The sequence below is a fragment of the Vombatus ursinus genome, unplaced genomic scaffold, assembly GCF_900497805.2.
Source record: "Vombatus ursinus unplaced genomic scaffold, bare-nosed wombat genome assembly UNPS02014841.1, whole genome shotgun sequence".
NCBI lineage: Eukaryota > Metazoa > Chordata > Mammalia > Diprotodontia > Vombatidae > Vombatus > Vombatus ursinus.
The window spans coordinates 4092395-4108127 of record NW_020954619.1 but is presented as its reverse complement, the minus strand read 5'-3'; the positions used below and the strand labels follow the sequence as shown (position 1 = coordinate 4108127).

Genomic DNA, 15733 nt, shown 5'->3' with positions numbered 1-15733 from the left:
TTGTTTTCTGTTTCCAAGTGTAAGACTGAACAATAATAATGAAAGATTATACAAAAATCCATGTTAAAATAATGTTGATATGCCACTTGTGTTACAAGATAATTACAGTAATTTGACTACTGCTCCATATGAAGTCAGGAGCTAGTTGCTAACAAACACTGGGATAGGGGTGATTTAAGGGATTTTCATTAGAACTGGCTCTTGGATCCTGCTGACTTTTCTCTTGAAATCAGTTCCTCACAAAGAATCCTTCAGATTTTTCTTGAATAAATTGACTGTTAGAATGTTATATTATTTACATTATGATCTCTAAAAGGTTTGTGTATGTGTGTTTATATGAACATACTTATGTATCTTTTTGAGAATTCTTAAAATAGTAAACTACATTTAACCTAAACCAAGCTACTAAAGAGTCACAAGATAACATTTTAGAATTTGGTATCCCTGAGGGTACGTTCTGAGGCTGATTCTCCTTGTGCCTAAATTGGTAACTATAGGTAAAATAATTCAGCTTCAAAAGTAACTTAAATCTTAACATCTGCATAATAAGGAATCACTTGTCCAATCGATCCTACTTAATCTGAAAGAGTTAATGCAGTTTCTAAAAGTGCAAGCTTATGATTCTGCAAACACTCCCTCTTGTTCCCCACCAAGGACTGCTCAGACAGGTCACAGATATATGCAAAAAGCCCAGAGCACAAACCACAAGAAAGTGTAATATTTTTTAAAAATCCAGCAGAAATACTCATTATTACTCCTTACCCAGTCTAGAAATCTCTCCAAATCATGGCTCCTACATTCGTGACAATTTTTTTGTTTTGTTTTGTTTTGTTTTTAGGCAGTTGGGGTAAAGTGACTTGCCTAGGGTCACACAGCTAGTAAGTGTCAAGTGTTTGGTCTGAGGTTGGATTTGAACTCAGGTCCACCTGACTTCAGGGCCGGTGCTCTATCCACTGCGTCACCTAGCTGCCCCCAAATCTTGACAGTTTTAAGCTTCCAGGGTTGGGCGCTTGTACTGGGTCATGTCTGTTGAACGTGACTTTTGGTCTGCTTGGGACCTTGAAAGTCTGGTTGCCAATCTGTATCCCAGTAAGCACATGGTTCTGAGTTGCATTCATCAATAGGGCTCATAGAATTGCCCTATATCTTTGATAAGTCCCTAGCCCAGAGGTGGGGAACCTGTAGCCTCAAAGCCACATGAGGCCTGGAGGCCGCAGGTTCGCCACCTCTGGGCTAGGTCCTCTAGGATCTGATCCTCTAAAATCATCTGACCTGAACTTGGAGCTATCTGTACTGATACAGTTCCATCCAATTCAGTTCAGCAAGCATTTATTACGTGTTATTTACGTGCCAGGCCCTGAGGATACGAAGGAAAAAAAGTGAAATAATCCTTGCCTTCAGGTATCTTGCATTTTACTGGAGAGAAACAACCTTCAAACAGATAACTGAGTAGTAATATTACTAGTTCACATTTATGTAGTGCTTGGAAGTTTGCAGAATCCTTTACCTACATAGACTGTTTTTATCCTCACAGTCTTGTGAGGCAGGTGCTGTTATTATCATCCTCACTTTAAAGATAAGAAAAGTCAGGCTCAGCAAGCTCGGAAGGCTCCCCCAGGGTCAGACAGCTAGTGCAAAATAGGTGCAGAATCAATACAAAATAATTTCTTGGGTGTGGGAAGCATAAACAACGTCAGGAGGCTGAATTTGAACTGAGCCCAAAAGGAAACAAAAGATTTCAAGTGGGAACAGGAGGAGAGAGAGAATTCTAGGCATGGCAGACAGCCTATGCAGAGTCACAGTGTTAAGACACTGTGCAGCGTAGGAGGCAGTAGCAATAGGCTAGCTGAGCAGGAGCCTAGAGTGCAAGAGAGAGAGTGTAGCCAAATTGTGAAGGGCTCTCCACATCGAACGATGAAGAAGGACGCTGAAGAAGCCAGCAATGGATACCCACAATGTTCTCACTAAAATGTGAGATGAGACCCTGCACAAGCGTCCTGCAAGCCTCAAGTTGTTCTGCCCCAGAGAACAAGGAGGAGCGCAGAAGGTGGTGTCCGTGACCCCTCTGGGTGCTGACCTCGACACAGAACCCTGGATAGCTCCCAACCGAAGACTTCCTGTAATTTGATGCCAAGTTCTCCCAGGGGCACTCACAACACAGGGGAGCATGAACTTGGATATTTAGGGAAGGCCGCCAAGGTAACCAGACTCCCTAGAGCTCGGACACCATAGTCTCCCTGGCTTCTTGCTCTTCTTTCTGTCAAAACACTCAGCTCTCTAGTCACGGTTCAAAGAACAGCTTAGGTATAGCAGCTCAGAGACTCGGGCCTTCCCAGCTTTGGTGTGCTATCTACAGAAAGCCTCGTATTGGGAGATAGGCTAATAGCCTTGTTGGGGCTATTGGAGCAATTGTTCTCATTCCCATAGCTCGAAGGCTCCACTTCCCTCATTATACTAACACTGGTCCACACGACCGTTTTCTCATTAGCATCCTTTCATGACTGATGACTGATCAGAAGAAATTTCACCTGAAATTCAAGTGAAGGGAAAAACTATTATAGAAACCCAAAATAATTATGGAGACAGTATTATGCAAAAAATTTAAAAAAAAAAAGAAGTTAGGGAAGATGTATTTTGCAATGCCCCCTTACTATATTTGTCTTTTGTGTGCAGGTAAATTTAGTCAACATGGCAAGTTGTGATGAGTGCTGTCCCTGGTATGTAACATGGGAGTGTTAGGCGTGTGGCTCGAGGAAGGTAGAAAAGACATCTCTAGCCTCTTTTCCTCCTGCCCTCCTCCAAAGGACACTAATTCCTTCCAGGAAACGAAACAGAAGGGAAGCAAAAAAGGGCCAAAAGTTTGACCACTCTGCTCTCCTCAGAAGGGGTCCTAGTATAACTGTGATATTAGTCTAGGGGATGTGATTTTTAGGTCCAATCCAACTTCTGATAGCTGTTTCTTTTTTTTCTTTAGGTAATTGGGGTTAAGTGACTTGCCCACGGTCACACAGCTAGTAAGTGTCAAGTGTTTGGTCTGAGGCCGGATTTGAACTCGGGTCCTCCTGACTTTAGGGCTGCTGCTCTATCCACTGTGCCACCTAGCTGCCCCTATGATAGCTGTTTCAATAATTGGGCAGGGGGAGGAGAAGCAAGACCTCCAAGCTTTATATCCAAAGTTTAACTCCTTTCTTACCAAATACCAGATCCATAGGGAACACATACAGGAATTATTGAAGAAATCAATGTGTCAAATTTGATGGCAAAACAGAGATCAGAGAATGTATACATTTAAGAATATACACCAGACAGTACAGAGCTCTTCCATTGGGAGCTTGGTAACTCAGCTCGACCTAGTTCTTTACCCAAGGATGAATTCTTTAGTGTAGCAAGTTGGGGATAGGGACATGATGAAGACTGCCAGCTTCTCTCAAATTGGCTTCTTCCCAGAGTTCTTTCCTTCAGCAACCTGAAGTGGAGTTGGCATCTTCCATCCCTTCTCTTGAAAAGCTAGAAGCCAGAAGCACCTAAATTGACTGCAGAGCCTGAAGCATCTCGAAGCAACTTGAAGAAAGTTTGAAGAAGACTGAAGAGATCCTTGAGATCAAAGAGACTAGAGATTCATCTGAAAACTGAAGAGCTCTCCTCTCATCTGCTCTTGCCAACTGTGCTGACCCCTCAGACGGGTGTGGAGCATTGATCTCCACCGATGAGGAGAGAGCCCCATACTAACGGGCTTTGATACTTGGTTGCAAAGTTATATAACATAATTCTGAAGAAATAAAAAATAAAATGGCCTTTTTCTCCCCTCCTCCTGGATATTCTTTCTTCCTTGGATTTTTGAGGCACAGTTTTCTCTCCTGGTTCTCCTCCTACCCATCTGGCCCAACTTTCTCAATCTTCTTTGCTGGATCATCATTTGTATTCTGTTCCCTATCCATAGGGACACCCCAGGACTCTTTTCTGGACCCTTTTCTCCCTCTCTGTACCCGCTTTCTGTGATCTTATCAGTTCCTGTAGGTTCAGTTATAATTCCTGTGCAGATGACTCTCAAATCTATGTGTTAATCAATCTTCTCTCCTAAATCCAGCCCAGTATCACTAGCTTCCTACTGAGTATCTCTACCTGGATGTCACATAGGCATTTTATAGATTCTGTGATTTAGAAAAGGGACCTCAGAGACCATCTATTCTAGCCCTTTCGTTTACAGTGCAGGAAACTGAGGGACAGCAAAATGGTCACACAGATAGTAAATGACAGAGGAAGGATTTGAACCCAGGTCCTTTGAAATCCAGAGCTACTCTTCTTTCCGTTTTATCATACTACTTCATCATGGACAGAATCTGGAATTCATTATCTTTTCCTTCAAGCCCATCCCTATTCCTGACTTTCCTATTTTTGTTGAAGGCCCTGTTGTCCTTCTAGTCACCCAAGTTGGATACCTAAGGGTCATCTTCAACTCTTCACTCTTTCACTACACTGCCCCCCCCAATCCTATAGCCATTGGGTCACCTAGTTTTGTTAATTCTAGCTCTGCAATGTCTTTTCTCACTCATCTCCTTCTCTTCACTCAAATGGCCTCTGCCCTTCTTCAAGCCCTCATCCCCTCTCACCTACACTGTTGTGATATACTCCCATTTGGTCTCCCTTTCTCATCTTTCCTCCCTCCACTGCATATTTCACATAGCTGCTTGTATTTCTATTCCTACTATGTTCCACAGCTACTACTGAGCACATCATGAAGTTGAAATGTACAGTGAACAAGAGTGATCTAGCAAACGTATTTTGATTCAATTCACCAAGCATCTATTCAGGGTCTGCTATGTTCAAGGCATTGTAATAGGTACTGGGAAATATAAAGGCAAAAATAAAACAGTACCTGCCCTCAAGGAACTTAAATTCTATTAGGCAGTGGGGTGGAGGTGGGGAATAATATCTACATAGATGAATCAGTGTAAAATATATGCAGAAGAAATACAAAGTAATTTTGAGGCTAAGGGGACAGGAGAGGAAAAGGGTCGATTCAGAACACAGGTCTGATCCTGTCACCCCAAGCCTCAAGAAGTCTCAATGATTCCCTGTTGTCTCTAGGATAAAATACAAACTCCTCAGTTTGGATTTAAAACCCTTTGTATTCAGGCACCGACTTATCCTACACTGATTTTATACAACTCTCCGGGTACTGATTCTTCCCTAGTGAACTTGCTTAAGCAAGTAGGCTTACTTGTTTGGTACATGAGTGATATCAAACTCAAATAGAAATGGATCTCTTTAGGTTTCGTATTGACTTAGAAAACCACAAGTTAACATTATCTATGTGATATTGTATTTTTATTTATTTTGTTAAACATTTCCCAATTAAATTCTAATCTAGTCTGACATCTCTGCTGGACATGACATTCCATCTCCCTTCTTTTCCTCCTTTCCTGGAATTCATAGCCTTTTCAAGACTGAACTCTGATACCTTCTCATATATGGGCCCTTCCTGATCAACCCTTTTCCTCCTCTGTTAGAACTGTCCCCTTAGACTCAAAATTACTTTGTATTTCCCCTGTATATATTTTGCACTAATTTATCTATGTATATATTATTCCCTACCTCTACCCCCCCCACCTAATAGAATTTAAGTTCCTTGAGGTCAGGTACTATTTCATTTTTGTCTTTATATTTCCCAGTACCTATTACAGTGCCCTGAACATAGCAGACCCTGAATAGATGCTTGGTGAATTGAATCACAATATGTTTGTTACCTCACTCTTCGTCACTGTACATTTCAACTTCATGACATGCTCAGTAGTAGCTGCTCAATAAATGTTTTTTGTTACTCTTCCCAGTTACCAAAGCTGAAGTGGGACTAATAGAGACTTTATTATCTGCTGTGGAAGCAAATGGAAACATGGAAGACCCCCAGTGACTGCCTTGTTGACAGTCACAGCACTACATTTCCTGGGGCAGGAAACCCAGCACATTGACTTAAAACCCAGAAGCCCTTTGGCAAGGAACACTGCTGTCTCCTACACTGATGAGACTGAGACTCCAAATCATCAGTGTTGCACAGGCATATGGCAAGTCAGGCTGTACCCTAGAACAGAAAGGACCTGGCATGGGAAATGAAAACCTGCTGCATTTGAGGTCCCAAGTTTCCTGTTCCTGTTTAAAAGATTTATTTATTGTCTCAAGGCTTTTCAACATAGTTGACATATGCTGAAGGGCCTTGGGTATCATGATATTCCATAGCTGCCACTCACAAAGAGACAGGCCTCTTCTTATTTTTATACATATATATGTATATATAGTTAAACACTGGGTACAGACATTTAATAAATCCTTATTGACCCTTAGTAATTGACCCTTAGTAACATCTAGTAAGGATGCAATCTAGTAAGGAGCCATTAAAGATTTTCTTTTTAAGGAGCAAACGGAGATGACTGCCCTCCAAATCTGAAGATGTTAGTAAAAGCTTACAAAGAGAGAGTATTTGAGGTGTTGGTTAAAGGTATTTCACAAAGACCCTAGTCTGATCCTTATCTTGAGGTGAAGATGAACCTTGGTACTGAAAGGTAATGCTGTTGGAGACCAAGCTATGATGGGTTCTGTCCCGAGGGAAATACTTCAACTAAGGGCCCAGTGGCAGATTGTGTTTTTTGCCTGATTACCAAACTGGCTGAATACAGGGAAACATCACCAGTACTTGGAATATTTATAGATTGTCCAAAGAAAGTCCTATTCCGATGCCTCATTGTGTGGTGTAGATAACTTGTGTTTTCAAAGTCTGTGCCAAGAGAAAACAAACTGACAGTTTCTATCAATCATGAAATGTTGCAAGTCCAGGGACCCAGTGACAGGCTGTCCCTAGCTAAATGCCAAATCTTTTACTAGAGTGCTGGCCACTAGGTGATGAGTTTCTTTGGAGGGATGGGGGAGTATGGAATTGGAAATTGTGATAATAACACAAAATGGCCCCAGACCCAGGAGACCCACTTTTACTTCCACAGTAATGATGGTAAAACAGCAGATGTGGGCTGAGGGCGGTAGAAACCATAGTTCTTAGATTTAGAAAATGGAAGTTTTAAAGAAATGAGGAAAACTAAGGATTGGATTCAATAACTTACTCTTAGTGGCATATAGCATGATTTTCCCTCTACCTCTTTTCTCTTGGTCTCCTTTCTTCAAGACTCCACTCAGGTACCACTTTCTTCTTGAAGCCTTTCCTAAACCCCCAGTTGCAGGGTCTCCCTCTTCAAATTGCCTTGCATTCAATATCTATGTACATACACATTCAGAAGTATACATGCTGTCTCCCCTTTAGAATGTAAGATCCTCAAGGGCAGGGACTGTCACTTTTGGCTTTGTATCCCTAGTGCTTAAGACAACACCTGACACCTAGCACTTAACAAATGCTTGTTGACCTATCAGTCTATGCCTTTGTTTTCTTTTAAGTAGATTTTCCTAAAGGAAAGCCATCCTGTTGCAAAATAGAAATCTTTTAAAAAAAATTACTCAATGTTAATGTCCAATAATTCATATATGTGTTAAAATATACAGGACAACACAAAGATTTTACAAGCAAAACCAAAAGCAAGAGAAAATAAAAACAAAATGAAATTCCTCAAGCCATTGAATAAAGCAACAACAAAAAAGTGATTGAGAATGAATGTACACACATATACTTTTGCTATTTTCTGACTGTTTAAAGAAAGGCTGGTGGTTTGTTTTAACTTTAACAGAACAGTACCACTATTAACCATCGTTATTAAGATTTGTTGCTGCTCACATTATGTTCATTTACATAGTTGTAGTTAGTATGTATCTTCTTTTGGTTCTTTCTTTACTCGTTCACATTATGTCTTCCCATCTCTCTCTCTCTCTCTCTCTCTCTGTCTCTCTCTGTCTCTCTTTGTCTCTCTGTCTCTCTCTCTGTCTCTCTCTGTCTCTCTGTCTCTCTGTCTCTGTCTCTCTCTCTCCCCCCCTCTCCTCCTCTGTATCCCTGCATCCCCATCACCACCACCACTGCCCTGGGATAATTCTTCAGCACCCCCTTACACTGGCAGGCTGGGACTCCAGAGGTTGACTGACTCCTTTTCCCCTCAAGATTCCTAGGAGTTAACCCTGAGGGGCTGGGGTTTCTAAGATTGTTGCTCAAATGCCCTCATCTGGTGTGCTTTCCTATTGATTTGTTTTTAGGCAATTGGGGTTAAGTGACTTGCCCAGGGTCACACAGCTATTAAGTGTCAAGTGTTTGGTCTAAGGCTAGATTTGAACTCAGGTCCTCCTGACTTCAGGGCCGGTACTCTATCCACTTTTCCTATCGATTGTCTGCCAGATTTAGTTAGCTTCTCGAAAGGGTATCTTTGAAGCAGGTATAATAAGGGCAGTTGTTAGAGGAATGTTCCTTCTACAGGAAGGCACACTTACTTGCATGAGGTTCCTGGAGCTGAAACTTAGAGAGCACATTTTGTCAAAGGATGCACTTAATGCTACTTGTTAGTGAAAGCTTTATTCTCTCTTTGTGGAGTCCTTATAAAGTCCCCCTTAGGCGTGCTCTCCTGAAGCTTCCTTGGGGTCAAGTTTGCTTTTGCTCTCTCTCTGTCTGTCTGTCTGTCTGTCTGTCTGTCTCTCTCTCTCTCTCTCAACTCCTGATAGAAATGTTTCTACCAACCACTGTTGCTCTGGGGTACTGTTTCGGACCTTTAGAAGTCCAGAAGGCTGTTACCTAATCAATGGGGGCAAGGAAAGAAGCTGAATGGTCCACTTACCCCCAAGAGAATTTTCTCCTCAGCAGTTCTTCAACACTGGTTTGGACTACCTCTAGTCTGACTGGCTTGCTGCTGGAATGCAAGTTTTTGAACTGGCTTGCTGTGTTATACATAGACTTAGAGGAGTGTCTGATTTTTCAACCAATCAGAAGGTGTTTTTTGCATGGCATCTTGTCTGCATCCAATCCTCAAAGCCCTGTATTCCTTCCAAACTGACTAAGTTTACAATTTTGATTCATTTCAAAAGTTTGGGCCTTCTATTTCTACCTTAAGTAGAGTAGGGGTAGAAACCTCAAGTCTTATGTGTCTATTCATCTTTTTCCTTTACTGTGCAGTTATATTCTAGTATGCCCATATACCAGTTTATTTAGCTATTTCCAGTCATTGGGCACAAAGTTTTTTGTTTTGTTTTCTATCATAAATCATGCTGTTGAGAGGAATGTTTTTGTGTGGGCAGGTCTTGTCTTCCTACCAATAACCAATTTAGAATATAAACCTAATAGTGGGTTCTCTGAGTCAAAAGAAAATAATATTTTGGTAACTTTTATTGTATAATTCCATACTGCTTTCCAAAATGGTTAGACTAGTTCATTGCTTTTCCCAGAAAAGGATTACCATGGCTGTTTTCCCACAGCCATGCCAACTTCAAATTTTTCATCTTGTACCATCTTGTACCATGATTTAGAAGGTATAAGAGACTACCTTAGAATTGTGTTTCTTTCTTTGTTACTGATTTTGAACACTTTTTCAGATGATTGTTGGTAGTTTGTGCTCCTTTTTATTAAACTAGGGAATTGTTTTCCAAAATTATGCTGCCATTTTCAGCCTCTTTTAAGTAGATGCCAAGTTCCGTAAGTGACATAAACAAGCAAATCTCAATGAATTTTGTGTAATCAATCATGCTAGATTTCATTTCTATGTTGTGTAGTACTACTGCAGCACCTTTCCTCTGAAAATCTTGGAGCACATTGAACATTAACTAATTAAACTTCACAAAACCCTAGTGACCTTGGAAAGGAATATAGAGGATCACTTCACTCACTTCTGAAATGCAGCCACCTCAGGGGAGAAATGTGGCAGCTGCTTAATAATGCACTGCAATACTATACAACACTTTAGTTGATGTAATTACTAATTGTAGTTAGTAATTGCCATGAATATTAGGCCATCAAATATTTAAGTCACCTGTATCTTGAGTTCATTGCAAATCCAATTTGTTTCTGTAGTATTTGGGAGAGAAAAAAGTCTTAGGTTGTATTTTTGAGAACATTTTCTGGTGTTTTGTCACTTACAAACTTAAAATGGGTAAGTGCCATTTTGGGGGAAAAATCATGTAATATCTGAACTTGTAATATTATTTATGCATCTTTTTTAGGTTCAAACATATGTTTTTACTGTCTTGTGGAAACTGGAAACCACATGCAGGAAATAAAGAACTATTCCACTGACTGATTCCTCCCTTGACAGTCAAATGAAATTTGATTAGACAAGAGAGGTTCAAATGATTGGGAAAGTTTAACACTTTATTTTCCTCAAATCATTTTCCTCAGGGGTTCTCTCTATTCCACTTCTTCTGTCAGAAATACTATCCTACATATGCTAGCGGTAACTTTTCATTCTATCTTCAATTTAATAATTCCTTTTATCTGCTCTCTATAAATTGTCAGGATTTTATTTTTCTCTTACTGCTCTTGTCTCATTTCTTCGACATCTCTTTTTCAAAAAATAAATGTTAAGGCATTGGTAGCCAGTGTCCACTTGGGGCTCAGAAACATCCAGGGGACCCATTCTACTTGCTAGCATTAGGCATTAATAGGAACAGAAAAGTAGAAAGAAGAAGTAGAAAGAGAGAAGTAGAAAGAATCCAAGAGGTGCTTCTGAGCCTACAAGGTGTTCATTGCCACAGCACAAAATAAAAAGAACCTCCTCTCATACTGGCAGCAGGTAATGTTGAGTCTCAGATGAACCCCCAGGATCTATATTGCAGCTGCTACTATACTTCAAAGAAGCTGTAGCAGCTGGGCAAAACATCCTGGGGTTGAGCTGATCTGAGCCCCAAAGGCAGACACCAGATGTCATGGCTCAGAAATACCAGTGGCGTGAGAAACAGGTAAGTAATAAAGTAGGATAGAAAGGAAGGAGAATGAAATAGAAAGGAACAAAATTAGCCTCAATGTTGCCCTTTCTCTGATTGCCATCCCAATGATTGCTCAGGCTCCAGATGCTATGGAACATTTATAAAAAAGAGAGAGGAAGAGCAAGATTTCTTAATCAAAACAAGAAACAATACTTGGTTTTAGCAAAATATATAGGATTTTAAAAATTATTTTGATTGTAATAAGTCCCCTAAAGTTTGAAAGTAGATCAGAAAAAGATTATATGTGAATTCTACAATTTACATGGACAATTTACTTTTTATGTACTTTTACAATTTGCTTTTTATGTACTTAATATTCTTAAAATATAGTATATGACTCCAGTCAACATGTGACTTTCAAAGCTGTCCTGTTTGTCTGTGTTTCCTTCTGTACTTCCTTCTGTGGATTTGTAAAAGGTACATTATAAACTGTCTGGGAGTTACAATACAATTTATTGATGCATTTTAAAAGTTAAAACAATAAGGTGCTTAAAGCTTTAACATATAATAAACTGCTCCCCTTTTAATTTCCAAACTGAAGGAAAATAATCCCCTATTTAATCCTTGACAATCAATATGTCTAACATATCTAATTATGACAATATGTCCCATTCTTAAAATATTTCAAGAATATTTTTAGAAAGGCCAAATATTATAAATTCTGATTATAAGATCTAAGCTAATGTAAAATTAGTATTTAACAATTATTATACAGATATTGAATATATACTTTATTTTCTACTATAATTTAGATATTTATCATTTGTATTACATGTTGATTTAATATGACTTTTTCCCCCCAACTGTGCAGTGGAGAATGAAAGTCTCCAGATGATCCAAAAAACAGATGAAGAGTCAGTAGAACAAGATATACATAGTCTGGTAATTAAAACAATTAATTGAAATATAGAGCATGGGATTTTTGTTACTCACCAGAAACTATTTACATGTTTGTAACAGATACTGAAGGCCTATATATTTTATTCGAGTACTATATTTCAGAAATGCAGCCATGCCCTCTCCTTCCTTTTGCCTCCTCATCCCTCTGTCTATCAGCAGCTCCAGGGACCTACTAGTATGCTGGTTGCTGCCTAATATATAAATCTTTAGTTTTAAAGTTAATAGTTCCTAACTCATGAAGAGTAATTATATATGAAAGATTATCTAAAGCTCGCCTCCTTTCCATTGGAACCTCCTCTCCAGCCCCTATTACATGGGAACCTGCAGGTATCCAGACAATTCCCCACCCCCCCCAGAACTTGTGGGAGCTACCTCTACTGCTCCATCCCCTCCCGCTAATACCAATATCAGGTGCTTGGCAGGTTTCCTACTCCTGTTACCAGGAAGCTTATCCTACTCCTGTTAACTGGCAGGTAAAATATAAATAGACATCAGGGAGGAGATTAAAGTTGGATATACAGATTGGGGAATCTTCTCCATAAAGTTTACAAATAAAGCCATGGTGATGAGATCACCAGGGAGAAAGTGTGGAGAGATGAGGAATGAGAACTGAACCTTGTTGGACACCCATACTTAAAGGGAAGGTGGAAAATGATAAAATATTGAATACTGAAGAAAGAACAGTGAGACAAGTATGAGTTAAACTAGGACATAATGGTATCATGAAAGCCATAGATCCTGAAGGAGGGGATGACCCACATTGTTAAATGCTACAAAGACATCAAAGATATTGAGGCCTGGAAAAAATAGGTCATTGGATTTGACAATTAGATCTCGAAGACAGCATTTTCAGTAGATAGATAGGGACAGAAGCCTGAACATTATTCTAGGATGTGAAGATGGCTGTACAGTCCAGAATGACACCCTGGTCAGAACACATCTGAGTCATTTAATTTAATTCTGGATGCCACATTTTAGGAAGGATATTGACAAATGTGTCCAGAGGTCAGAGAGGACGGTGAGCAGATTAGAAAGCGTGCCATGAAAGGTACAATTAAAAGAGTTGGGGATGTTTAGCTGGAAGAAGAGAAGAATTAAGGAGACATAATCTTTGTCTTCAATTATTTGAAAGTTGTCATATTGAAGAGGGATTTAATCCTGGGCCCCAGACAATTGCAGTGGGGTGGACATTGCAGCAAAGATGTGAGGAAAACTTCCAACAATTAAAGCAGCCCCAGAGGGAAAAAGGCTCCCTCAGGAGGCTGTGGTTTCCCCTTTTCCCACAGGCCCTTGACTGGAGGCTGATGACAATTTGTTGGGGTTATTGTAGAAAAAAATACTCATCCAGTACAGATTGTCGCAGAAGGCTTCCAAGATCTCTTCCACCTATGAAATTCTGTGATTCTGAATGTAACAGGGATGGGGAGAGGGTGGATTTACATCATTTTATTATGGGATATATTGTGTTGATAGTACTGAAAGTTCTGTATTACTTTTCGTAGCGTATTCAAGCTATATCATAAATTAAATAGACTTTTGTGGGTTGACCTTGCAACCTATCCATCGCTGTTTCGATGGGGAAAATTTGTTCCAAGTTCCAGAAGAACAACTTATTAACACACTTGAAACATAACTTGCTATAAATGACTAGCTGCCTTTATATGGATGTTATTTATGTTGGATAAAGTGGAAATGTGAATGGAATATAGAAATACTTTGTGAAAGTTTTGAGGTAAGTACAAAAATGAAGATAGGGATAATATTGTTATTATCATCATCTCTTCTGCCATTCTTCTTTTTTAGGAAGAAGAAGTTAAGGAAGAATTCCTCTTTGAATACCTTCCTGAACCTGCTTCTTTGTCAACGAGTACAAGTGATGACACTCATGAATCATATGTAAGGTTTGATTAAGTTATCTGAAAATGGCTTTTTTGGTCATTTGCTCATCCAAGCAAATGAATGAGTAATTCCTACTCGAGTAATTTTGTTGTTGCATTTTTTTCCCACCTGGAATATTCCCCACCACCAATGCAGATAGCCCCTTCTTCCCTCCTAACCCACATCTGTTGCCCCTTTCAAGACCCCCCTCAAAACTCAGGGCCTCATTTATTCATTCAATTAACATCTATTAAATACCTTCTCCAGGCTTCCTCCAATTAATCTAGAGTGTTGTGATCATTATGATCACTAGAGTGTCTGTCATAGGGACAAGAGAACCTGAATTCAGGTTCTCTCTTCTCCTTATAACCTCTGTGACCTTGAACTTAAGCTCTTTGGCTCTGTTTCCTCATTTGTAGAATGAGAGGGTTAGGCTAGATGATTGCTCAGATCCCTCTAGATTGCTCTAGATTTATGAACCTGCGATTCCATGATGTATATTTTGTTCCCCCAACTCAATTATTAGCTCTTCCTTAAAAAACAATATGACTTGGAATGCCCTAAGAGCACCTACTGCCACCCCTCCCATAGCAAGTACTGAGCTCCATAAATACATGTTTACTGACTAGAGTTGCAAGCAAATTTTAGTGGTTTGTGCTTTTGTGACATTTCTGTGATGCATTTAATTATTGGATTTTTTAAAATGTTAATGGCAAAATTTTGAGTAAATGGCTATTATTAAAATGATTTTCAAAAATATGACCCCAAATCACTACCATCTTGCAATCTTATTCTTTCCACAGGATTCCTATGGTTATATATGTGTATGTGTGTGTGTGTGTGTGTGTGTATACATATATTTATATAATATATATACTCACACATATATACATATATGTGTGTATATGTAGCTATATATGTATATATACATACATATTTTTCATGTAAATGTTTTTAACATTCATATTTAAAAATTTTGAGTTCCAAATTCTCACCTTCCCTCCTGCCCCTCCCCCACCCCTTGAGAAAGTAAGTTATATTATTGATTATATGTGTGAAATCATGCAAAACATATTTTTATATTAGACATGTTGCAAAAGAGAACATCCCCTACCACCCCAAAAAAAAACCACAAGAAAAATTAAGAAAGTGATAAAAGGATGCTTCAATAAGCACTCAGAATTCAACAGTTCTCTCTCTAGAGGCAAATAGCAGTTTCCACCATGGGTTCTTTAGAATTGTCTTAGATCATTGTCTTGATCACTCCTGTGGTTTTAGAGGTGTTTTCATGTTCCAGAAAGGTAAAACATAAAAGAGGAAACAAAGTAAACCTAAGTGTCAAATGTAAACCTAAGTGTCAAATGACTTTTGACCCTTGACTTTTGGCTCAGGGCCACAAAAGTTACAAGTTGCAAAAACATTCTATTATTTTCTCCAAGATCCCACTCCCACTGAATTTGATTGTGTACATATTTTGGGGGGCACTGCAATGGAAGAGAGCCAAAAAAGTTCATATTATTATGATTAGGTTAGTTTCTTTAGGAGGACTGGTTTTGTAGGCACTAGGATCAGAGGATCAGAGCTTTTGGGCTCAGATATATATATAGATGTAAATATAGATATAGATAGATATATATGGGTCATCTGGTCCAATCCCTTCATTTGACAAATGAGGAAACTGAGTCTCAGGGAGTTTAAGTGACTTGTTCCAGGTCACACATGAGCAGTAAGAGTAGTGCAGGATCAAATGAGATCATGTATGTAAAGTGTTTTGTTAACCTGAAAGCACTATGATATCAGCTGCTTTCATTAAATTTCTACACTAGTTGTTTGACCACCAAACCAATTTATTCATCATGTAAAATGGGGTTTAGTAATACATGTAATACCTGCCTCTCAGCATTCTTTTGAGGTTCAAATGAGAGAAAATATGTAAAGTGATGTGCAAACTTTAAAACACTGCACATCAGTATGTCCATTTTTTTATAATTCAACTTAATATTTTTAAAGCACTTACTACATTCAAGGCATTGTGCCTTAAATATTGGGTATACAAATTTAATGC

The 15733-nt window shown here is 39.2% G+C and overlaps 1 protein-coding gene across 1 annotated transcript in view; it reads left to right on the top strand.

The window, feature by feature from the left end:
- CFAP61 (cilia and flagella associated protein 61) overlaps positions 1-15733 on the top strand; it is a 338893-nt gene that overhangs the window by 62213 nt on the left and 260947 nt on the right. The window contains exons 9-10 of the mRNA XM_027840405.1: positions 11702-11772; positions 13594-13686. Coding sequence (XP_027696206.1) covers positions 11702-11772; positions 13594-13686 — 164 coding nt within the window. The remainder of the gene's footprint in view (positions 1-11701; positions 11773-13593; positions 13687-15733) is intronic.